This window comes from Erpetoichthys calabaricus, chromosome 2, assembly GCF_900747795.2.
Source record: "Erpetoichthys calabaricus chromosome 2, fErpCal1.3, whole genome shotgun sequence".
NCBI classification, from domain to species: Eukaryota; Metazoa; Chordata; class Cladistia; order Polypteriformes; family Polypteridae; genus Erpetoichthys; species Erpetoichthys calabaricus.
The window spans coordinates 44975448-45002276 of record NC_041395.2 but is presented as its reverse complement, the minus strand read 5'-3'; the positions used below and the strand labels follow the sequence as shown (position 1 = coordinate 45002276).

Below are 26829 nucleotides of genomic sequence, written 5' to 3'. Positions count from 1 at the left end.
ATGGAAGACAGAATGGCAACCACAGAGACTGCTGCATGTTCAAGGCTACCGACAAGGCACCTCAGCTGCTCCAGCATGCAGTCTGATGCGATCGTACAGCACAATTGTACACTGGACGCGTCTTTAATACAGAATTACATTTTAAAAAATACATCGCAGGTGCTCTTGTCAAAATTTTGAATATGACTCATTAAAGACCAAGCGTGAACAATTCTGAAGTCCCAGAAACTCATTTGAAAAAACACGCCCACATCTGAGCAACTGACATGCTGTTCCACCAATCAGATGGCTTGTGCTGTCAGACTGCTATTCTCACCCTTCCTGTTTTACAGTCTCAGGCCGCTGATAAATGCGCGCACTGTAAAGCCACGACATCTGCCGGGCGCTCAGACTCTCTGCACACCTAAATCTTTCGGTATGTAAATATATCTACTTTATACCACCACCTCATTCTATAGATAGATAGATAGATACTTCTATACTCAAAAAGTTATCGCTGGCCTTAAGTAAAAATGCGATATGAATTTTTGGAAATGCGGAGTCTTGGAGTCTGATATGCACATTTTGAATCTTAATATAACCAATTTGAAATTTGATAATGTTTCATGTCCTCAGGAAAGACCCTTAGGGCTTCGAAATGATCACAGCGTTTTGAATTCTGATAAAGAGGTGAATTCGGAGCTATAACAGACGGAATGATTATGCCTTTGTTATTTTTCAGAACCACGATGGTTTTAAGATGAAGGTCAAGTTCATGCTGACTTGTAGCTGATGTTAAATGAAATTCGAATGCCTTAAGTCTCATTCCTAAGGATCCTCAGTGGCTGCATGTTTTTTGTTCCTATTATATTTCCCAATCAGTGAGTCTTTTTTACCTCAGACTGTTGTCTTTTGATTCACTGGTATTTTTATATTCTGTTATTCTACGTTTACAAACTCCCAGCAGTGTTACATTTATATTTATAAGACATTCAGAAATATTTGTAATTTTGCTTCAGCGTTACAAGCTTATCTCCATTGTGTTGTTTAAGTTGCCCTTTTTCAGTGTACAGTAGTAATAATGATAACAAGAAGCAGAACAGCGCTTGTAAATTAGACACTCGACTTGAACAAGTCTTGCTTGCCAGGCTCAGTCGGTTCCACGAACGCCAAGTGTTCGTCAAACTTGTGGAGTTTGCATGTTCTCCCCGTGTCTGCGTGGGTTTCCTCCGGGCGCTCCGGTTTCCTCCCACAGTCCAAAGACATGCAGGATAGGTGGATTGGCGATTCTAAATTGGCCCTAGTGTGTGCTTGGTGTTTGTGTGTGTCCTGCGGTGGGTTGGCACCCTGCCCGGGATTGGTTCCCTGCCTTGTGCCCTGTGTTGGCTGGGATTGGCTCCAGCAGACCCCCGTGACCCTGTGTTCGGATTCAGCGGGTTGGAAAATGGATGGATGGATAAGAATCTGAAAAACTAACACCATTAAAGTTCGATAAATTCTGAAAAGAATGATACCAATCATATATATTTAGGTTTTAAAATAAGCCTGATTTAAAGCGTGACAAAAACGTCACATAAAATCGTTGCACAAAATCGTTGCACCTTTAGGCTTAGGATTTTATTTACAGTACAGTCATATGAAAAAGTTTGAGAACCCCTCTTAATTTTTTGGATTTTTGTTCATCATTGGCTGAGCTTTCAAAGTAGAAACTTCCTTTTAATATATGACATGCCTTATGGAAACAGTAGTATTTCAGCAGTGACATTAAATTTATTGGATTAACAGAAAATATGCAATATGCATCATAATAAAATTAGACAGGTGCATAAATGTGGGCACCCCAACAGAGATATTACATCAATACTTAGTTGAGGCTCCTTTTGCAAATGTAACAGCCTCTAGACGCCTCCTATAGCCTTTGATGAGTGTCTGGATTCTGGATGGTGGTATTTTTAACAATTCTTCCATACAAAATCTCTCCAGTTCAGTTATATTTGATGGCTGCCGAGCCTTGGACAGCCTGCTTCAAATCATCCCATAGATTTTCAATGATATTCAAGTCCAGAACATTGTACTTCTCCCTCTGCATGAACGCCTTTGTAGATTTCGAACTGTGTTTTGGGTCATTGTCTTGTTGGAATATCCAACCCCTGCGTAACTTCAACTTTGTGACTGATGCTTGAACATTATCCTGAAGAATTTGTTGATATTGGGTTGAATTCATCCGACCCTCGACTTTAACAAGGGCCCCAGTCCCTGAACTAGCCACACAGCCCCACAGCATGATGGAACCTCCACCAAATTTGACAGTAGGTAGCAGGTGTTTTTCTTGGAATGCAGTGTTCTTCTTCTGCCATGCAAAGCGCTTTTTGTTATGACCAAATAACTCAATTTTTGTCTCATCAGTCCAAAGCACTTTATTCCAAAATGAATCTGGCTTGTCAAAATGAGTATTTGCATACAACAAGCGACTCTGTTTGTGGCGTGAGTGCAGAAAGGGCTTCTTTATCATCACCCTGCCATACAGATGTTCTTTGTGCAAATTGTGCTGAATTGTAGAACGATGTACAGATGCACCATCTGCAGCAAGATGTTCTTGCAGGACTTTGGAGGTGATCTGTGGGTTGTTTGTAACCATTCTCACAATCCTGCACATATGCCACTCCTGTATTTTTCTTGGCCTGCCAGACCTGCTGGGTTTAACAGCAACTGTGCCTGTGGCCTTCCATTTCCTGATTACATTCCTTACAGTTGAAAATGACAGTTTAAACCTCAGAGATAGCTTTTTGTAGCCTTCCCCTAAACCAGGAGACTCAACAATCTTTGTCTTCAGATCTTTTGAGAGTCAAAGGGAAGCACAACTTGCTATTGACCACCTTAAATACCTTTTATATCTCATGATTGGACACACCTGTCTATGAAGTTCAAGGCTTAACGAGCTAATCCACCAATTTAGTGTTACAAGTAATCAGCATTGAGCAGTGACAGGAATTCAAATCAGCAAAATGACAAGGGGACCCAAATTTGTGCACAGCCAATTTTTCACATGTGGCTTAATTACATACAACTAAATACTGCTTCACTAAAAATCTTTGTTCAGAAAACACCGCAGTACTCAGATGTTCCTAGGAAATGAAAGACATACCACTGTTATCTTTTTTGTTGAAAGGAGAGGAAATTATTATGCAGGCTGAGAGGGGTTCCCAGACTTTTTCATATGACTGTATAGAGAGTAGACATTGCGCATTTAGCGACCAAAAGGAAAACTGCAGCTTCTGTCAAATCTTAAGTTTTGCCCTCGTCAAAATGTCTGATTGCACAATACATTGGGCCCGAGATGGCAATGTCTCTTGAAATGATTGACCTGCACTCTGATGCTCTGACTTGTAGTTTGCACACTCAGCCTGGGACTTTAGTCAGTTGTGTCTCTGAGGTTTGGGAAGCTTAAATACCTTTATCAAGTGTGACGGATACAGCTTTGGTTAAATGCATTTTACATTGATTCACTTATCAAAACAAAAAAAAAAAGACAAATGGTGCAGATGGTTTGCTTGATGGACTTCGCATTGTAGCCTGTGACTTAAACTAATTGCATATAAAGATTTTTTTTTTAATTTGTTGTTGTCGGAAATGCCAGGGTGTCAGTGCTGTTATGCACAAAAGGAGCTCGTTCATTCATGGAGTTTTCAAAAGAGTACACACGCCTTCAAGGTTGCTGATGGCAATCGTACATTCAATGCATTGAATGTCAGAGGAGGATTTAATGATTTGGGGACTGAATCCCATTGATTTTCTGTACTTATTAGTGTAAAGCAGGGGTGGAAAGACTTTTTGGAAGCAGGAGAAATTGTTAATAATGACTCATGCAGTGGGCTTATAAAATCCAGGTGTGTCTGTGAACCTTGGCAAAGTAGCAAATTAATCTCAAACATTAATTTTAAAAGTAGTTGTTTTAAACAAAAGGTTTGAATTCTAACACTTACTAAAAGCTGTTAAAAGCAATGCTCAAACAGTAACCAGTAACAGTAATTTATGCTTTTTCTGGTCATAAAGCCGCTTGCTTTTGCACAAATAGTGACTATCAAGTGAAATGCTGGAAGCTGGAACAATTTATTGAAAAAATGGGTATTTGTTAGTACACTTCTTTGCATGCTTTTAAGTAATTTCATTTGTTAAAAGACCTGCATACAATTGAAAATGATGCCATGCCAGTATGTTTGCAAAGCCTTAGGAAAAAAAATATCTAGCAATGTGCACAGTGTTTCGAAATCCTGAAAAGAAACTTTATTTTGAATGTGCCCTGCTGCCGGGGAGTTCAGTTACTTTCAGCTGCAAAACGTTTTGTCCACATTAACTGCAAAAAGAGATGAAAAAATTGAAATAATTGTCTCACGGCTCTCAAAGTCCATCCATCCATCCATTATCCAACCTGCTATATCCTAAATACAGGGTCACGGGGGACTGCTGGCGCCAATCCCAGCCAGCACAGGGCGCAAGGCAGGAAACAAACCCCGGGCAGGGTGCCAGCCCACCGCAGGATGCACACACACACACACACACACACCCACACACCAAGCACACACTAGGGACAATTTAGAATCGCCAATGCACCTAACCTGCATGTCTTTGGACTGTGGGAGGAAACTGGAGCACCCGGAGGAAACCCACGCAGACACGGGGAGAACATGCAAACTCCACACAGGGAGGACCCGGGAAGCGAAGCTCTCAAAGTCCTGAAATGAAAATTCAGACTCTCAATGAAGGATGGCAATCTGAACTGCATGTCTGACAAGTACAGGAATAATCCATTACTATAGATCTGCTTTTAACCTGCCCACATTTAATATTAGAAAACGGCGCTCTTTATGCTCTATCCCTCATGCTACAGTATGTGCAAAACTAAGAGGGACAGAGCTTTTGCAACTGCATCTGTGGAATTCTTTATCTTCCTACATTAAGGAGTCAACTTCAATGAAACTGTTTCAAAGTAGACGACCGAAGACGCAGTTCTGTTCTCTAGCTTCCTGTGACCTTCAGTGATTCCCTCCATTTGGTCATTTGTTTGTTTCAATTTACTGCTGTTTATATTGGTTTTGTTGTATTTTATTCTATTTATTTTATTTATATTTATTTTATGTTTTAATGTAAAGCACTTTGGCTACAGCATTACTCATGTTGTTTAAATGTGCTCCATAAATAAATTAACATTGACATTATTTTATGCACAGAGGAACAGTGACACCTGAGGTTCCTCTTTCAGGGTGCTGCTACCAACAAAATACATCATTGATAAAAATCACCCAGTGCAAACTAATATCCTTTAAAAATATGCATGCAAGACAATGAAAAGCAAGCAGCTAAAAACATTGACCTTTATCCCTCAGCAGACTTTCCCAGTCCCTATGGTAAAAGCTTGGTTTCTTTGGATGACACTGCTTGGCAACTTACCTCAGCGAAGTGCAGCATTATTTTGTTAAGGGCACCATGTGAGTTATGGAATATTAAAATATGCTGGCTGTTTGCAGCTGCACCACAGATCGTATGATAGAAATAATACAGAAGTCAAATTCATTTAATTATTGAAGTGTGTAATTGAATCTTAATATATGTTACTCTTATTTTACAATGCACATACACATACTACTATCATGACTTACATCAAAAATGACAGTGGGCTTCCTTTTTTAATTGTTATTTGTTTTATCCTCACAGGTGGTGCAGCGGTAGTGCTGCTGCTTTGCAGTAAGGAGATTGTGAGTTCGCTTTTCGGGTCCTCCCTGTGTGGAGAGCGCTAGTGTGGAGAGTAGTGAGAAAAGCGCTATGTAAAGAATTACTATTAAAAGCTTTAGAACGCGAGGGCAGGAGCACAGCTTGGTTTTCTTGTACCTTACATTCCTATGAACATCTTTGTGTTACTTTTGATTATGTCGTGCTACATAATTTTGTGGCGAATTTCAGTTGTGGCCTTACTGGAGGGATGTGCTGTGTGTTCATAAGAGCTAACAATCAATGGCTGCTCATCTTCTAGTTCAATGCATAGAATTTAGCGAGGAATTAGGAGCACACATGTTTTGAACCTCACCAACAGAGAGGCTTGTCTTTCAGATGTATCTTGATTTACATACTAAGACAGAATGGAAAAATAAAAATAAGGGTCGAAACTGATCCTTAGTACCGTGCAATGAGCTGGTGCAGCACCCAGGGAATGTTCCTGCCTAACGCTCTATGCTTGCTAGGACTGGCGCCACCCTGGTTGGATGGGTAGAATAATTAAACATGTACAACAAAGATTTTTCAGTATTCCTTAAAGGTTTTGAAGAACTGATATTCTAAGCTTACAGCTGGTTTTACATTTATTACAGACACTTATTGTGTAGTGATTGGTTATGTGTAGAAAGAAAACGGAAGGACAGGAAATGGGGGCTGGTAAGTTTGACAGAGACAGTACTGCTGCTTTAAATTATTCATTTATCCCTCATTGCTCATCTCTATCCCCCTAATGTTTAATACATGCTTTAATGCATTTTATTATGAATTAAAAGTGAAAATAAGTGTACACGTTCAGAGAGCTGTAATATCATGAATGTAATGCTTTCAGTGTGGCGATCACTACCTGTGTCCTCCTGTCAGCATTAGAGAAAGCTCATTTAAGAATCACGTAATGATTAGCGACTGGGCTGGGGAACACTTAGAATACGAAGCATTTAATGTGCTACTGTAGTTACAATAGGTTTGAGAAACTCTAGTCAGCATTGATTGTAAGATAAAGTTTACGATGTTCTACCTTAATGACAAAATAAACTATAAAATTAAAATGAACCTTTTGTTCCTCACTGTGCCCCTATTTTTTTTTTCATCTTTGTGGCCCTCATATGCTTCCAATACTCAGACGTTCACCTTTTCTCCAACCATTTTGACATCTGACCACTTCTTTTTTATTTTGGGTTCTTTTGGGCACTGTGCTACTTTCTGAACTTGAACGTTTGAGTGCCACCCCGTCAATTTGCTTTTGTTGCTCATATCACTGCCTGAGCCTCCAATAGTAAGTTTTTCCTTGCCTGCACTTCAATGTGTAGGACCTCCATTTTGCATTCACTGAAATTCTTCTTTTTCACACGTGCTTTTGCCATTGTCTTTTAACAAAACACTGAACCGAAGGGGCTATTTATATTGATTTGCATATTTAAAGAGGAATCGGGATGGGGCTGTTGGCAAGTGCAAGTGTGTTAAAATTTGTGTTGATTGGGATTTACTGTATAAAGGGGAAGTGTATGGGACTTTGTTTAGGCACAGTTTTATGCATCTGAATTTTTTTGTCTATACGCCATGCTTTAATGTGAATTCTATGCACAGCGTTATACATGAGGCTCCTGCTGTATGTACGGTCGTAGATGTACAGAGTGAAGAGAGAAGGAGACAGGACTGTTCCTTATGGTGCTTCCATGTTGCTCACACAGTCTTTGAGCTATACAAACTGTGGTCTGTCTGACAGAGAGTCCATTACCCAGGACACCATGGGCACATCCACCTTCATATCTCTGAGTTTACCCCTTAACACTGGTAGGTGGTACTGAAGACACTGGAGAAACCAAAAAACATAATTCTCACAGTTCTGCCAGCATTGTCCAGGTGTGAATAAGCCTTGTGGAGCAGACAGATAATTGTATCCTCCACTCCAATCCTTGTCCGAAAGTAAAACTGCAGTGTGCCCAGGTGGTCTACCACAAGAGGACTCATATAGTTTAGCACCAGTCTCTTAAAGGTCTTCATGATGTGAGACGTAAGTACCACTGGTCTGTAATCATTAGGTGAAGAGGTGCCTGCCTTCTTTGGAACAGGAACAAAGCAGGATGTTTTCCACAGCAGTGTCACTTTCTGAAGCCTTAGGGACAAAATAAACAGGTGACAGGTTCCACCACAAAGCTTGTCAGCACTGCACAGATATGAGCTGTAGTACAGTAATGCATTCCTTTTAAGATATGGCAGGGTGAATGATGTCATGCTTGATCACCAGAGGTTCTGATTTCTTGAAAATATTTTACTGTAAATAGAGAGTTGTTGGGGGAGGTGGGACATGGGACTAAATAAAAGTAAGGAAACCAGTATGTAGGAAAGATGACCAAAAAAATCTTTTAACACAGTTACCCCAAGGCAAGTATAACAACGTCAAGTTTGGCTTAATGGCCTTGACATTGGACATTTGTTAACTGGCAATTCAATTTGTGGTTGACTGGACCCCATTAAGGGTAGGCCCTGTTTTACAGCCAAGGCTTTGACATCCCCCATAGTCTATAACTGGGCTTAATGGTTAGAGAATAAGTGGATGGCAATCAATATGTATGTAAGGAGCTGTAATGCACCTTGATAATATAAATCTCCACAAATTTAGTAGACATAATTTTCCCAAAGTTAGCATCTAATAAAAGTAAACTGGTTATCTCATAAAATCAGTCAGATGTGCTGCTAGCTGTGGGTACAGATGAATGGTCATAATACAGATGCAATGGTCATTATATCTATTTTTTTTACATACATGTGTCACAACACTCCAGTATTTCTTCTGCCTTCTAGCTAGGGGGAGTCAATCCAGTTTCACTTTCTTGTTGGTGATGACACAAAAGCAGTGTGTCGAGGTATTTCCTTACTTCTTCTGGTTAGTGGAAACAGAGAGCCAGGAACTAACCAAGCTGCCTCATTATTGGCTCCAGATGGGATGCTGATCCATCCTGGAAAAACGAATGCTGATGTGATCCCTTAGAGTGATGAATGGTTCCTGCTTCAAGGTTTAAACAGTGAGGTAGATTTTCAACTGGATGTGTGTGCTGAAAGCAGATCGAGGCTGTGTTTACATATACAGTACACAAACTAGAAAGCAGCGTGGTTAGTTTCACAGCTCCAAGACACTGGATTTCAAATCACCTCTCCTTTATTGTCCATGTGGAGTTGACATATTTTCACTTTGTTTTTGTGGCATTTCCTCCTACATATCAAAGACGTCAGGTAGGTTGACTGGTGAGCTTAAATTGAGCCAGTATGAGTTAATGTGCCCAGTGATGGATTGGCACTGTACAGTGATTACTGCTGTGACAGGCTCCAGGTCCCAGTGCCCACAAAAGCTGGATTAAAGGGAAGCAGTAAATGTATAAATAGGCAGGCACAGACAGACTGCCTTTATATTATTAGCAGCATGGCATTGTGTACTCGTGCTAATGTGGAAAATTTTAGGAATGCTATAAATCTACTTTGAAAAGCACCATCAAAGGATTTCTTTATCTTCCATTACTCTCTTTCAATGCTCTATTACTGGCTGCTGCACTTGGGTCACAATATCAGCTGCTAGGTCTTGTGACCATTTATTATGAACCAATACTAAAGTAGTCAATTATATACCTATTCCACATCTCATATTACATTCTAAGTAGGTGGACTTTGGGGGGAGGTGGCACTGGTGCTCAGCCAGGTCCGCCCTTGTATTAATTTAACTCTTATATTGCTTTGTCATCAGTGAGGTAAAATTAACCCGTCCTACGATGGTCCAATCACTCGGCTATCAGTGCATGAACAATCCAGCACTTGCTGAGTTTTACAGAAATGGCAAGAGCTGATCAAATAATGACAGTGCTAAATGCTTGGGTAGTTATCCTTGAAGAAATTTTCTGACACCTCCTGTTATAAAAAAAGTAGATAGATGAGAACTGAACACCAGGGTGTGGGTTGAGGCGACGATTGTCTCAGGCCATAGTTTAGTAATGGCAGCATTTTCATGTAGCTTTCTTAAACATTGCAAAATAATTTGTTGTATTATATAAAAGTTAAGGGTGAACCTTAATCAGGCGGCACGGTGGCGCAGTGGTAGCGCTGCTGCCTCGCAGTTAGGAGACCTGGGTTCACTTCCCGGATCTTCCCTGCGTGGAGTTTGTTGTCTGCGTGGGTTTCCTCCCACAGTCCAAAGACATACAGGTTAGGTGCATTGACAATCCTAAATTGTCCTTGGTGTGTGTGTGTGCCCTGCAGTAGGCTGGTGCCCTGCCTGAGATTTGTACCTGCCTTGCATCCTGTGCTGGCTGGGATTGGCTCCAGCAGACCCCTGTGACCCTGTGTTAGGATATAGTGGGTTGGAAAATGACTGACTGAACCTTAATCATTACAACACTTCCATTGCCTTATTATTTAAAAAATGGTTAAATTATTTTCATTTTTATAGTTTCTAATTTTACATGGGGTAGTTCACAATGGATTTCAAAGCCACATATCAGTACATGGTATTGGTGTTCATTTTCCTGATTTTGACATATCGCCATAGGCACCATCTGTTCAATCCAGAGCAATGCTAGAGAAAAGATGGTAAAAATAATTTGAAAAACCCAATCCTGTGTTTGATTCGACATATTGCTATAGCCTACTGTGGCTAAACTCGGAAAACAGTTAAATGTCTCAATTTGTGTTGATTTTCAAATGAGTAACTTGCCCTTTGAGTATGAAGAAATATTTCGGACAAAATTACTGAATTAGGCATGAGCAATCTACAGAGGACGACTCACCAATCAAAACACAGTTTGCGCTAGAGCCCACCCTCTCAACTTTGACGAGTGTAAGTGACAGTTTTATATCAAGCTCTATTTCATGATGCATTTGGAAGAATATGATGGACAAAATTAAATAAATAAATAAGCAACAAACATATTTCATGCTAATTTATTTATTTATGCTCACATTTCACAGCACTTTTATTTATTTGCGCATTTTTTTATTTCATTTTGCCTGAAATATTCCTCCATATTTGAGCTCCTTTTAAATTAGCATAGTAGAGCTAATTAGTTAAATATTCAGTTTGCATATTGGTAGTGTACTGACTTGTAAAGTGCATTGAGATCCAGCATGCTATTAATGGTGCTATTAAAAATTGAGCGTTATAAAGTTCTTGTAGTGGATATTTTGAAAGAAATCAGAGTAAATTATCTCCCTATGAATAAAATGGTCAAAATCATGCTTTACTTTCCCAAAAAGTAAATCTCGAATCAAATGTTTCTACAATGAAAAATTGAAAGCAGAACTGCAGAATGAACACAAAAATGTTCTCTTGAACAGCAGACACAAGTAGGAACTGCTTCACGATTTATAATATACCATAACAGAGTCAATCCAAACACCACTGGGTAGAAGCCAGAATGTAGCCCTGGACAGGTCACCAATCATTTCCTGGGCCCACTCACACACACCTAATCTCATACATAACTTGTCTGGATGAGCCAATCAGCCTAACCTGCATGTCTTTGGGGATTTGGGGGAAAAATCTGGGTACGTGGAGGATGGGCCACACAGACAAACATCAAATTACTACAAACTAGCTGTGTTACATGGCTTCACCCAGTAAATTTCCTTTAACAATGGCACCTCAGTTACAGTGCTGGGGGTTAATTGGATATATCAGAAGTGGTATGTAAGTAACTGAATTCATTTCTGTATATGATATATATATATATATATATATGTATTGTAACAAAGGCACTATATAGGCGCCGACCCGACACAGACTGACACCGGAGGTATGTATAAAAGCAAGTGAACTTTCATTTTTCTTCACCTGTGGAGCACATCTTCCCCAAGTCCCGCAGGCACAACACAGTCCCAAAACACACCAGTGAACACAAAAGCACAAACACTCTTCCTTTCCTCCACTCCTCACGGCAGCTTTGTCTCCCTTCTCCCAAATCAGGCTCTTGGAGTGGTGGCTGCTGGCCCCTTTTATAGTTCACCCAGAAATGCTCCAGGTGCTTGATTGCTGAGTTCCGGCTGAGTGTGGTGAAAGCACTGCCCATAAGGGCTCAGGAGTCCTAGCTGCAGCACCCCCTGGTGGCGCCTGCGGGACCCAACAGGGCTGCATCAAACTCCAATTCCCATGGAGCCCTGTGGGAGACTGAGGCACCGCTCCAACCCAGGGGTGTTGTATTCTAGCATCCAGGGGGATATATTGAATAGTCCATGGCTGCTTCCCCTGAACATACTGTATACTGACAGCATGGGCCCCGGCCATCCGTCACAGTATATATATATTTTTTAACTTCGGGGTTCACTGGAGCTCCTTACTCTTGAAAATGCATTTGCTTATGAGTAAAACATTCCTTCTGTAGACCAATTCTTGCTTTTCTCATTGAACAACTTTGGCTTTTGTTAATGGTCATTGGTAGAACACAGTTCTCAGTATTCTTTTGAATTCAAACAGGTGATTAGTAGGAATAATAGAAATTGTATGTATAAATATCATTTGTCACTGTGAAAATGATAGTTTTGTTCTGTAACCTTGTATTATTATAAGGTTTCAGAGGGTTTAGATCAGAAGCAGTAAACACTGAATCATGGTTTCCTTTAATTTATTACATACAACATTGATGTTTACATGCTGCACATTTAATGAACATAACCTTTTAAACATTGTTCAGTACTTCCGGGTATTACTTAAAAGGAGCTGCTTCCCACTGCTTGAGGAGCCAGAGTCGGGAAGACTGACCAAGAGAGAGACAGAGAGTGAGAGAGAAGACAAAGTCTTGATGTGTGCTTACTAATTGCTGGCTGTATTGTGCTTGGGGCTGTGGGAAACACTTATTGGAAGAGTTTCCCATGACTAAACCTTTTTTGTACTTTTAAACTTGTGTCTGAGTCTTTGTGCACAAGGAGCTGGAGCACATGCTGGTGGCCACTATATATATATATATATATATATATATATATATATATATATATATATATACGTATATATATATATATATATATATATATATACGTATATATATATATATATATATATACGTATATATATATATATATATATATACAGTATATATATTGTGACAGTTTCAGGTCTCCGTGACCCCTTGAACCCTCAGACTAGACGTCAGACACCAGATAAAAGTCCAAATAATTTATTATTAATAATAATAATAATAATAATAAATGTGCACAAAGCACCCTCCACTCCACAATACTCAAATAATCTATACTAATTAATAAAAGGCAAAGCCCTCACTGACTCACTGACTGACTGACTGACTGACTCATCACTAATTCTCCAACTTCCCGTGTAGGTGGAAGGCTGAAATTTGGCAGGCTCATTCCTTACAGCTTACTTACAAAAGTTAGGCAGGTTTCATTTCGAAATTCTACGTGTAATGGTCATAACTGGAACCTGTTTTTTGTCCATATACTCTAATGGAGGAGGCGGAGTCACGTATCGCGTCATCACACCTCCTACGTAATCACTTGAACTAAAAACAAGGAAGAGATTTACAGCACGAGTCAAACGCGGGAACGAAGGTAAATGACGTTAATTTTTGAGTGTCTTTTAATACTGTGTAAGCATACATATTAAAACATGTGCAATTAAACGTGTGCATTTATGGGGTGATTTCTCAGGCTTAAAAGCTCGCCTTTTATCAAACGCGAGAACAATGGTAAATGACTTTAATTTTTGAGTGTCTTTTAATACTGTGTAAGAATGCATATTAACACATGTGCAATTAAACATGTGCATTTACGGGGTGATTTCTCAGGCTTAAAAGCTCGCCTTTTATTAAAAAGGTAAATGCTAACTGTTTTCATTCTGAAGGGCACAAACCACGTTGGATTTTATAATGATAGTTGATTAGTAAGGTCTATTAAGGGATACGTACAGAATGATTAGTAATGCCTGTGAATGCCGATGCAAGTAGGAGAATGGGCGTGAACTAAAGAACGATTAGTAACTTGTACAGTAAATATCTCTAAAGTCTGTCTATTAAAAAGTTATTATATCTTTCAATCGTGTGTATTGATTAAACTACGAACCTAACAGGATCACTACATGGTGTCAGAAGTGGCGGATTGGAAGAGGAATGTGAAGGAGGTTCAGCTTTTGAACGAGTCGCGTGTCTGTGAGTAACCCGAAAACGTGATCAGAAAGCGCTAAGACGTTCTAGCAAAAGAGAAAAACAAATATGTTAGGATTACAGCCCCCACCAAATCTCCAGTTAAAGGGAAATGTAGCTGAAAATTGGAAAAGATTTAAACAGAGATTCGAGTTGTATCTTGCTGCGATTGAAGCAGATAGGAAAAGTGAAAAAATTAAAGCGTCTATGCTTCTACATGTAATTGGTGAAGAGGCGCTAGAGGTGTATAACAATTTTCAGTTTGAAGAAGATGGAGACAATATGAAATTGAACAAAATAGTTGAAAAATTCGAAACGTATTGCAACCCAAAGCGCAATGTGACGTTTGAGCGGAACAAGTTTTTTTACATGTTTCCAGAAAAGCGGAGAAACAATAGACCAGTATGTGACGGAATTGCGTAATAGGAGCTGTTCTAAGAAGAAACCGTCAAGACATCAAAGGACCAATAACCTCTAATCAGAACACTAACACCAGCGAAACAAATATTAACGAGAAAACAAGTATAAATCAGGAAAGAACATCTCAACTGCAAACACAATTAACCAGAATATCAAAATGTCAAGTAAAACCACCAGAACGACTCATTGAGACATGTTGAGGATTAAAGGAACATTTTCAATTAAGAAATGCTGAATTCCTTTAACAGTTGTGCTTTTTATACATAGTTTGAATGCTGGATGTATGCCTGAAATGTTCTGGATACTTCAGTTGTTTGAAGTGATCAAGAATTAAACGTGTGCATTTACGGAGTGATTTCTCAGGCTTAAAAGCTCACTTTTTATTAAAAAGGTAAATGCTAACTGTTTTCATTCTGAAGGGCACAAACCACGTTAGATTTCAGCCGTTAAACGCGCAAAAATGTCGGTACACCAGATAAATAAGCGCAACATATTATCAGTTGTATTGTATGCTTACAATACATATAGAAATGTGTTAATCGTTAACTAATAGTATCGGATGGTGTTTTTCGACTCGCAGCTTGATTTAAACGATTGCATGTCTTGGTGGGTTTGCATAGCTTATTGTCAATATCTTTACACCTCTTTTTAAGACTTATTGACTGAAACGGGCTTTCATGAAAAAACTTAGGGCTTTGCTACAAGATACACCCTCCACAAGTTAAGGAAGTAAAAATAAAAGGTATATATTTCTGTTTTATTTAAACCTTTTAAGTTCGTATGCATAGCCCCATTTGGTTGTTTAAGTTTTTTTTTTTTTCTTCAGTAATATTTAATCTCCTTAAAGAAAAACGACATATGCATTTTACTTTTTTTGTATCTCTTTAGTAATATTTTAGTGTAAAAGGATAACGAGTATTTAAACCTTTTATGTTACTTTATAAAGTTATTTTACACAATGTTGAAAAATTAATAAGAAAGCTACATATTTTGGCAGCTGCTGCTTTAATTTTCAATGAAATGAAAAAAGCTCTCCAAGAGAAGACCTCAATGAAGAAGAAATCTAAAAAGGAGAAACCCTCATTTATAAAGGTTTGCTGCAGATGACTTAACTGAAAATAAATGAATAGTTCCTATGTGTATAATACATATTTATCTATTTTACTTATGCCTTTATTCCAGCAACTTGCAACATCTGAGGTACAATTTGTTACATTACTTTGGTTTTTTGCAGCACAGGCAGGTGAAGTGACTTCCTCAGGGTCACACAGTGGTGTCAGTACCACGATTTGAACTGACAAGCTCCGGGTTTGCTTAAATATTACTGAAGAATGAAAAAAAACGAAAACGGGCAAATGGGGCTATGCATACAAATGTCCATCCATCCATTATCCAACCCGCTATATCCTAAATACATGAGCCAATCCCTGCCAACACAGGGCACAAGGCAGGAAACAAACTCCGGGCAAGGTGCCAGCCCACCGCAGGGCGCACACACCCACACACACCCACACACCAGAGACAATTTAGAATCGCCAATGCACCTAACCTGCATGTCTTTGGACTGTGGGAGGAAACCAAAGATATGTGTATATGTGGATATGTATATATATGTATATATGTATATGTATATATATATATTTACATAACCTCTTTAACATACTACTTCTCTGCTGCGAAGCGCGGGTATTTTGCTATAATAATAATAATACACAATAACAATAATCCTCCTCACTCCCAGACGCGTTGCCACCCTTCCACCCAGCTCAGCTCAACGTCAGGGATTTCCCATTGTCCTTTTATATTCCCTGACCCGGAAGTGTTTCCCATCATTCTCTACAGTCCATGTGATTTCTTATCACTTCCGGGTCAGATAAAAAGTCCTTTTCTTCAACCCGGAATTTGCCTACGACGAACTTCCGGGTTATAGGGCACAAACAACTCTCTGGGCCTCCCTGCAGCGTCATCTGTTGGCCCCTGTGATATCCAGCAGGGCTGTAAAGGAAAACTCCATTGTCCATAATTCCCTGCTGGTCTTCGGGGCACTTCCATGCTACAGGGAGGGCTCCATCTAGTGGCCTGGGGGTATTGGCCGGGGTAAATGGCCGGCCATCCCTCACAGTTCCCTCCCCTAAGCGAAGACCACTGGGGCGGAGCGGACAGCCCCGCGAGGGGCGTCTTCCTCCAGAAGAACCCTTCAGTCGGGCCTTGGCTGCGCTGTCTAGACTCCCCAGAGAACCTAGGGGGAACGGTGTATCGGTTGTCCCTCCGATCCCCTGTCCTCCGAGGACAACTTCGCCATACGTGGCCCGGCTGACGACAGTTATAACAAAGGCGTCTCTCTCCTGGTTGTCTTCCTCGGCAAGACTGGAAACACCTCGGAAACTCCGTCAACTCCGCCCTTTTCTCCGCCAAGGGAGGTTTTAAGGCCGACTCAGTACACTCCGCCCTTCTCTCTACTTTGTCAGGAGACTCGCATTTTATTTTAAGGATCTCCTGCTTAATCTGGGGTTTGTTCACAGTTTGGGTCTCTCTATTAACAAAAGAGAGCCCTTTCACTGTCTGAACACCCTTTGACCTTATTTTATTCCACGGCGGCGTCTTCAGCACCACATCGCCCCGAGAGACAGTACTTTCCAACTGCTCCGGTTTGATTGGCATTTCCCCCGCCCCTTCTGTTACCAAGGACAACTCCCTTACAGCGTGCATCAGGGTCTTGAGGTCCGCCTCGCTCCGAGAAGCCATCTCGTATAGCTGCCCCAGCTCGATCGGTCCTTCCCCCAACCACTCGGTTACAATTTCACAATCTTTTGATAGGCACGCAGTGCTTTGGCACCCGCTACTTATTAACTGCGGCGCCGGATCACACTGCATCCCTGTATGCTGTACAGCACAGGTTTTATTTACCTGAACCGCTCTTTTAATCTGGGGCATATCCACAGTTTGGGTCTCTCTATGTGTATGAGAAAGCCCCTTTACTGTCTGAACACCCTTTGATTTTAAATTAACCCAAGGCGGCGTCTTCAGCCCCGCATCGTTCCAAGAGCCAGCACTTTTCAGCTGCCCCAGTTCGACCGGCGCTTCCACCACCCCTTCCGTCATTGTACCACAATCTTTTGTAGGGCGCGCAGTGACTTGGCACCCGCTACTTATCAAATGCGGGCCCATTTCATACTGCGTCCCTATTTCATTATATACGGTACCAGTTTTACCCACCTGTACCGCCAAATCAAACAATACGGGAGGCTCTCGACCCAACCGCCGCAGGTACTTGTCTACCTTTCTTAACGGCGCTTCAGCTGCTGCTCCCAGCTCTCCAACGATCTTCTTATTGATGCCAAAATCTGCAAGAAACTGTGCACGGGCTGAAGCAACTTCTCCAGCTCGCGCACATCAAAAAAGTTATTTAATTCAGCCGGAGGCAGGCATAAGCCATCACTAGCCAAACCTCCCGGCTGGGAGCCAAAGAGCACGCCCTCTCTTGGCACGTGCTCGATTGGGTTGCGCACAGGCTTCTGGGAATTGGAGTTCTTATTGTCTGAGGACCGGGTTGCCTTCTTCGGCGGACTGCGGTCTGTCTTTTTTAATTTGTCGGCAGACCGATCAGCCATTTCCCGGCCCTCCTTACCTTCTTGCGGGGTGAGCGGTGCTTCGCTCGCCTCCCCCATTCCCTTCGGAAAGTCCAAGTCTGTCTCTTCAGAGACGAAGGCGCAAACAGCGGGACGCGGACCTCCTCCTTCCGAGAACACACCGGGGTTGATCACGTGTCCCTTGCCAGCACCCGACCTGCGGAAGTAAGTTGTGTTGTCCATCTGCCCGCACAAAAGCGCCACACCGTCTTCGGGAGATTCTCCTGCATCCTGCAGAACCTCCGGATGATCTTTTCCGAGGTATGTGCACAGTACAAAATGAGTTATTTTTAAATAAGTTATCTATTATATCTCCGGCACATACCTCGTTGTAGTTTTCTTCGTCCGGAGGCCTCTCCCAATCCGTGTAGCCGCCCTGTAACTCATCCCGAGTGTCGGCCATGACGAACATGGAATCTCCGCTAGCGTTGTTGCCCTGCTTTGCCTTCTTCTTCCCCATGACAGACTTGAAAATAGGGTTAGTGGCGATTTTTCTGCGTGTCTTGATGCTGCCTTCTTGGGGTATTCTGCCCACAGTAAAATTTATTTAAATTCAGGTCCTCTGCCAACTGACGGCCAGAGAATCCTGCCGACTACGCCAACTGTGACAGTTTCAGGTCTCCATGACCCCTTGAACCCTCAGACTAGACGTCAGACAACAGATAAAAGTCCAAATAATTTATTATTATTAATTATTAATAATAATAATAATAATAATAATAAATGTGCACAAAGCACCCTCCACTCCACAATACTCAAATAATAATAATAATAATACACAATAACAATAATCCTCCTCACTCCCAGACGCGTTGCCACCCTTCCACCCAGCTCAGCTCAACGTCTGGGATTTCCCATCGTCCTTTTATATTCCCTGACCCGGAAGTGTTTCCCATCATTCCCTACAGTCCATGTGATTTCTTATCACTTCCGGGTCAGATAAAAAGTTCTTTTCTTCAACCCGGAATTTGCCTACGACGAACTTCCGGGTTATAGGGCACAAACAACTCTCTGGGCCTCCCTGCAGCGTCATCTGTTGGCCCCTGTGATATTGTCCATAATTCCCTGCTGGTCTTCGGGGCACTTCTATGCTACAGGGAGGGCTCCATCTAGCGGCCTGGGGGTATTGGCCGGGGTAAATGGCCAGCCATCCCTCACAATATATAGTATATATATGTATATGTACTGTATATATATATATATATATATATATATATATATATATATATATATATATATATATATATATATATATATATATATATGGTTGAAATAGTTTACTGTCAAATAATGCAAAGAGTACGCGACACGTGTTGCATTATTTGACAGTAAACTATTTCAACCATTCTATGATCTGCTTCTCGCAACTGAAAGAGGGCACGTGGCGGATGTTAGCCGACTTGCTGACCAACCACAAGCGTTACCTGGTAGGTAACCACCCATACAATCAGATGCAGTTAATACATTTGACTTGACCATACTCCAGCTTGCTGCTTCCTGAGTTGCTCTTCTTTTCTCCACCCTAGAGCCCTGTTTCTTCTCTTCTTTCATCGGCATCTTTTTGCGTTAAAACTGATTAAGTCAGTTTTTGTGTTGCAATTACTTAGTACGTTTTCCTTAATTTTTTACTTAAGCTGGCACTTAAGCCTTCAATCTGCCTCAAGAATAATTTAAGATATGAAGAGGAAGTGACGGCGAAGGTGGTAGCGATGATGCCCTCTAGCTATCTGCCTCAAGAATGATTTGAGGTATGGAGAGGCAGGGGAAGTGATGGTGAAGGTGGTAGGGATGAGAACGGCCCTGCTGCCCACTGCTGAGAGTTGATTCTACAATAAAATAAAAATAAAAAGAGTAATAATTCAGAAACTCTTCGCTTTTAATATAAAGCTGTAGTGCAGAGATTAAGCAAAGTATATGTGTACCAAATTTCAGGTTACAGGTTATTTGATTTTTGACCTTGACCTTTCTGGGTTGATCTTTGACCTTGGAGGTCAATCATCACCCTGAAAGCGGATAGTAGATGTCACGTAGTATATGTGTACCAAATTTCAGATCAATAGGTGAAACGGTTTGCAAGCTACAGGTGATTTAAAATCCTGGACAGACAAACGGACAGCCACGGTACCATATTATATAAGAATATATACAGTATATATTTGTGACAAGAAGAGACCCAAGACATTGCAAAGGTTTGGGGCAGCCACCCGTATAATCTGTATCCTGGCTGCAAAAAGTAAAAGTTGCAAGCAAGTAGTAGTTACAAGCCAGAGTCCAAAACAGAACTGCCCTTCAGGGAAAGAGAGTGAGGTTTTAAAGGAGGTCTGGGGGAAGTGATGTCGTCCTCGGGCCTGGGACTGGAAGTGGTGTGTCCTGAGTCAAGGCAGTGGTTCATGGTAGGATTTCCTGGGAAACGTCTACAGGGAACTTAGAAAGAGCATTAGTGCACCCCGCCACCCCCTGGGCAGATGTGTTACCATCATTCTCCAAGCCCTTCAGCTGCCTCCTGTTCACACGTGTGTGACAATATATATTATGAAAACTGGTCCGAACACCATCAGACAGACACCAGTATACGTATAAAAACACACATGTCTATTCTTACAAAGTCCCGCACTACACACCCCTAATCACGGGCCTTTCAAACGTCCATGGGCCGCCTTTCTTCTCTCTGTCACTGGAGCTTCGTCCACCTCCAGCTTCCGACTTTCGCTCCTCGACTATAGGAAGGCGGCCCCCTTTATAGTCACCCGGACGTGCTCCAGGGGCACTTCCTGGCGTGGTCCCCTTGCTATCCAGGGCAGTTGCCCCCATGTGGCCCGGGGGATGTATAGATCCCCTTCCAGGCGTCCTGGCTGGGTCTGCCCCCCAGCCTCCTGCCACAATATATATATATAAAAAGTCATAAAGTTCCCGGAATTGTGATATAGCAGGAGCGTGAGAGATCAGATTATGCACACATTGTTGCTTCAGATACGCTAGTGGCACTGCAGTGCGGAAGCTGATTTCCCCAATTTGCACATGAACTTGATGTTAGCATGTTGTTCAAACTATGCACATGTCTAACTTAAATGGTAATTAAAACAATACTACACGCAAAACCAATCCAGACCTGTTGTAACTGGTCTACAGACGTGCTGCATCCTTCAACAACAATGTGTCCATAATCCGATCTCTCAATCTCCCGCTATATCACAATTAAGGGAACTTTTTGACTGCCCCTCGTATATATACACAGACACACACATACACTGATCAGCCACAACATTAAAACCACCTACCTAGTATTGTGTAGGTACCCCTTATGCCACCAAAACATGTCTGACCTGTTGAGGCATTGACTCCACAAGACCCCTGAAGGTGTTCTCTCCAATCTGTCAGCAAGACAACAGCAGCAGATCCTTTAAGTCCTGTATGGTGGGACCTCAGTGGATTGGACTTGTTTTTCCAGCACATCCCACAGATACTTGATCAGATTGAGATGTGAGGAATTTGGTGGCCAAATCAACACCTTGAACTTTTTTTCATGTTCCTCAAACCATTCCTGAACACTTTCTGCAGTGTGGCAAGGGAGTATTATCCTGCTGCAAGAGGCCTCTGCCATCACGGAATACTGTTGCCAAGGGGTGTACGTGGTCTGAAAAAATTTTTAGGCAGTTGGTACATGTCAAAGTAACATCCACTTGAATGCCAGGACCCAAGGTTTCCCAGAAGAGTATTGCCCAGAGCATACTGTATGTGCTGGCTTGCTTTCTTCCCATGGTGCATCCCGCTGCCATCTTTTCCCATGGTAAACCACACAGACGCATCCAGTCACCCACATGATCTAAAGGAGAACGTCATCTGTCAGCCTAGATCTCCTTTTACCATTACTCTATGTTTCAGTTCTAATGCTCACATGCCCATTGTAGGCATTTTTGGTGGTGGGTAGGCCGGCCTGCAGCTAAGCTGAGATACATTGTTTATTCTGACACCTTTCTCTCATGGCCAGAATTAAGTTTTTCAGCAATATGTGCCACAGTAGCTGTTCTATAGGATTAGACTAGACAGACTAGCATTCTCTCCCCCTGTGCATCAAAGAGCATTGGCTGTCCATGACCCTGCTGCTGGTTTACTGGTTGTCCTTCCTTGGACCATTTTTAGTAGGTACTAAACACTGCATACTTGATTGAAACGCCCCACAAGATCTGCCATTTTGGAGAAGCTCTAACCCAATTGTCTAGCCATTACAATTTATCCCTTGTCAAAGTTGCTCAGTTCCTTACTATTACCCATTTTTCCTGATTTCAACACATCACTTTCATGAACTGACTGTTCACTTGCTGATCAATATATCCCACCCCTTGACAGGTGCTACTGTGACGAGATAATCAGTATTATTCACTTCGCCTGTCAGTGGTTTTAATGTTGTGGCTGATTGATGTATATAAATATACATGAAAATAAAATGATGTGCGATTTGGAAATGCATGGCCTCAACTCAGAGTTTCACTTAAAACCCCAAGGACACACTTTTAGACTCCGGCTTGAACAACTCAGGTATTATAGGCTGCTTGTTGTGCTAACAATTGCAAACAGTTGTAATGTTGCCTTAGATCGTGTTTATGTCATAGGGGCAATATTATCAAAATGTACAGCGTGAAATTCATACTTGCATTTGCTCATCGACATGAAAAACACTGCCACTCTCCAGCACCATTATTGGTGAGTATTAATAGCTCACTTCAAAATTTTTCTCTTCCTTATTTAAAATAACTGCTTCCCTTAAAGTTATGTGATAACTATAGGGGTGTGCCAGCCACCCAACCTGACACAGACAAACACAAGAGTCACACTGATAAAAACAAAAGTTTTTTTTATTTTTCCTCACCTTGTGGGAAACGCCTTCCTCGTTTCCCACAGGCACAACACAGTCCAAAGCACAAAACACTTCACGATACTTTCCTTCTCTTTTCTTTCCTCCTCCACTCCTCCTTGGCAAGCTTCGTCCACCTTCCACCCAACTCTGGCTCACCGAGAACTGTCTGCCGGCTCCTTTTATATGTTACCCGGAAGCCCTGCGGGGGTCCAAGGCACCGCTGCAACCCTCGGGGGCTGCCATCTATCATCCCGGGGGAGGTACTGTTCTGACCATGCTTGCTCTCCCGGTCCTTTTGATGAAGAGGCGTCCTGGCTGGGCAAGGATCCTGGCCGTCTATGACACTGCTCCTCCCTTAGCTGAGCCATGTGGGGTGAAGTGGCCTGTCTCGCGAGGACTGATTCTCTCCAGGATGGGGGAAGTGCCGTCTTCTGGTCCATGGTTCTGCCCTGCAAAGACACAACCACAACCAGACTGGGAGGTGCTGTACCAACGTCATTTGTCAACTCCTGACATCCTCCATGGACAGCACCTCCAGCTGTGGCCAAGGCGACTGCAATTATAGCAACGCTGCTCCCCCACCAACTTGTACCCTGCAGAACTGGAAACAGGATGGAAATTTCTGCCCCTAAGTATGCCCAGCTGAGGTGGGCTTATCTCTCTGCCCTTTTTTAGCAAAGCCCTCCACTGCCTCCAAGCAGATGGGCTCAGGCTGTACACTGTTAGGAGACCTGACCTTCTTATTCCGGGTCCTTCACTTGCTCTGGGGTACAATGACGGTCTGGGTCCCCTTATGGGAAGAAAAGAGACCCCATGCCATCTGCGCCCCTGTGGAAGCCTGCGAAAGCACCACTGGCACTTGGGGCGGGGCGCTTTGGCAACAGGCAGTTACCGCCTCCATCACGTGATCAGTCAACACAGCTGCATCCCATGTAGGGGTTGTGGCTACTTGGCAACTGGAACTGACGAATACCGGCGCCGTTTTGCCCTGCACCCCTATTTCTTTTACAGTACAGGTATCACCTACCTGTACCGCCACATCTCTCTGACTGGAGAATCCAGTGCCACGCCACCTCTGCCACTCCTGCACTGCCTTCTGGACCTTCTTCTCCAGCCTTTCAGTGGTCTGCTGCAGCAGACCCAGGACCTGTAAGTGAAACTGCAAGGGTTGGAGTACACTCTCCAGCTCCCGCACAGCCGAAAATGGGTTCATTTCTTCGATCGGTGGTGGACTTGGGCTTACCTCATCCAACCCCGCCGACCAAGAACCATTGAGGCCCTACGCCTTCCGCGCAGGCCCCTTCAGGTGTTCTCTTGGATCAGGCTGGAGGTTCGCCGTCCCCACCTGTATTGTTTTATCAGCGAGATGCTGACACACACCCTCCACCCCATTACCTGACACGTGGAGGTTTTCCTGCTCCTCCATCACCCCCTTCTCCATTGGAATAAAGCTGTTGGGGAGACATTCCGGGTGCTTTTCCTCCCACCGTTGTCCTGTGGCAAATTGTGGGCCAGACCTGTTTCTCTTGCACTCGAGCTCGCCTCGTTGTCATGTTACGGATCGATGTCTCCAGGCCTCCAATGCAGATCCGGCACTTCGGCATCTAGGAGGTAGGCACACGGAATAGCCGAATAACACCCCCAGGGCCTATCATCCCGGGGCCTGGCACCTAACTCCTTGTGGTTCCCGTCCTTCAGAGCATCCACCTTCTGGATGACCTGTCCTTGGAGCATGTCGACCCGGGCTTCTTCCTTGACAGTGTGTGAGTGTCTGCCCACCAACTTTGGAGTTCGTCCGGCTTTTCTTTTCCCCATCAGGCTGGCGCGGTGGTTCAGAGCCTCCTTTTGTGTTTATGGTTTCCTTGCCGCATGTGTGCACTTGTCTGTGCTGCCACAGGTCGTCACACAAATTAATGCAGGTCCCTGTCCTTACAGTATGGCCAGTAATCCTGCCGACTACGCCAATGTGACAACTTTAGGGGCATGCCAGGCACCCAACCCGACACAGACAGACATAAGAGTCACACTGATAAAAACAAAAGTTTTTTTTATTTTTACTCACCTTGTGGGAAACGCCTTCCTCGTTTCCCACAGGCACAACACAGTCCAAAGCACAAAACACTTCACAATACTTTCCTTCTCTTTTCTTTCCTCCTCCACTCCTCCTTGGCAAGCTTCGTCCACCTTCCTCCCGACTCTGGCTCACCGAGTGCTGTCTGCTAGCTCCTTTAATATGTTACCCGGAAGTGCTCCAGGTGCTTGATAATCTACTTCCAACAGCAATTCCAGGTGTGGTGAAAGGATCGCCCATACGGGCTCAGAAGCAGCTGCAAAACCCCCTGGCGGCGCCCCAGATCCCAACTCCATCTCCTATGAAGCCCTATGGGAGTCCGAGGCACCGCTGCACCCCAGGGGGGCTGCCATCTAATGTCCTGGGGGAGGTACTGTTCTAACTACGTTTGCTCCCTTGGTCCTTTCTGCGAAGAGGCGTCCTAGCCGGGCAAGGATCTCGGCCGTCTATGACATTAGATATTAAAATAGAAAGTGAAAATATTCAGGGCTGTTAGATTTTATCATGTAAGAAATGTACGTATCCTTCAGAACTTGAGAATATAATGGACAACCTGAAACTACCATTGTAGTCTCATCTGTCAATCCGTTTTCTATACACGCCTTGTTCAGTTCATGGCTGGGCTGGAACCTTTCATGCTAACGTTACCTGAACAGCACATCAGTCCACCCCAGAGGACACTCAGTCAGGCAGGGCCAGTTTAAATTCTTCAGTCAGTCTGCAAACAAAAAATAAGGCATCCTACTGATAGAAAGTGAGCCAACCCTAAGTCCTCCTCATATGTCAGAGGCAACACTCCTGTCAGATTAAATATAAAAACATAAGTTTAACAAGCAGAAAGAGACCATTTAAACCATCAGTGCTCATCGAGTGGAAAATCTTGTGGTTTGCTCTGAAGTCTGCCATAATTTTTGTTTGTTGTTTGCAGATTTGAAGATGCCAGTTGAAGATGAATGTGATGCCTCGGATTTCCAGATCCGGGTGTTTGAACCTAAAGACTATCCAGCTGTCAAAAGGCTGTTCATTGATGGCATCATGGAGAATGTCACTCCAGCTTTCAAGGAAGCACTACTTCATCCAGTCAACCTGGCTGTCCTGGCAGGCATTGCCGCTCTTACATATGCCCTGCCAGGCCATCTCAGATGGCTAGGATTTGTGGTGGCCACCGCCTGGATCGCAGCTGTCTACTGGTGCTGCCACATGTTTTATGCCATTTATGTTAATGACAAACTGGCATCGGAGATGAAAGACATTGAGAAGCACTTTTTGTCATTACCTGGTAATTGTTATTGGGTGGCAGAACATAAGAAATTAAAAGTCATAGGTGGAATGGTGGCAGTGAAGAGTTGTGCTGGTGCATCAAAGAAAGAAGTAATCACACGTGACCGAAAAAGTAAACTAAGCAAGAGCACACCTGCGAACATTATATCTGCTCAGGAGGAGATGGGTGATGAAGGTCCACGACAAAATAATGCACAATCTGATACCAGTCATCACAAAGCAGAATGTCAAGACACTGCTGAGAGCTGTGAGATGTTCCGGATGATAGTAGACAGGCAGTACCGTCGCCATGGACTTGGTGTTCGACTGACTCAAACAGTGCTGGACTTTGCTCAGGAACATGAATATAAGACGTGTATTTTGGGGACGTCGAAAGCCCAGAAGGCTGCACAGAAGCTGTATCTCAAAGTCGGATTTCAGCTTATTAAAACATATACCCCCGACATTAAGAGATTTATCAGTGTCCTAACTGGGGCGAAGGAACTTTACTTTGAAAAGCAGCTTTAGTGGGAGCCCCTCAGCTCATTCCACCTTCCTAGAGCTTCTGCTTTATGATTGTCTATAAAATTGATGCGTCCAGTGTTGTTCTTACACCCAAAGAGCTCCTCTAGCACAACACCATTTTCTTCAAGCACCGAATCTGGAGGATCACTGGGACCACAATTTTATTTTATTCCACCCAGTTTGACAGTC

General features: G+C 42.8%; 1 protein-coding gene across 1 annotated transcript; it reads left to right on the top strand.

Annotated features, from left to right (window-relative positions):
• The first annotated feature begins 336 nt into the window (after positions 1-336).
• Positions 337-26829, top strand: LOC114642379 (probable N-acetyltransferase CML1). The gene is made up of 2 exons (XM_028791301.2): positions 337-415; positions 25784-26829. Exon 2 carries the CDS (start codon positions 25792-25794, stop codon positions 26641-26643), a length of 852 nt encoding a protein of 283 aa, XP_028647134.1. The 5' UTR covers positions 337-415; positions 25784-25791; the 3' UTR covers positions 26644-26829.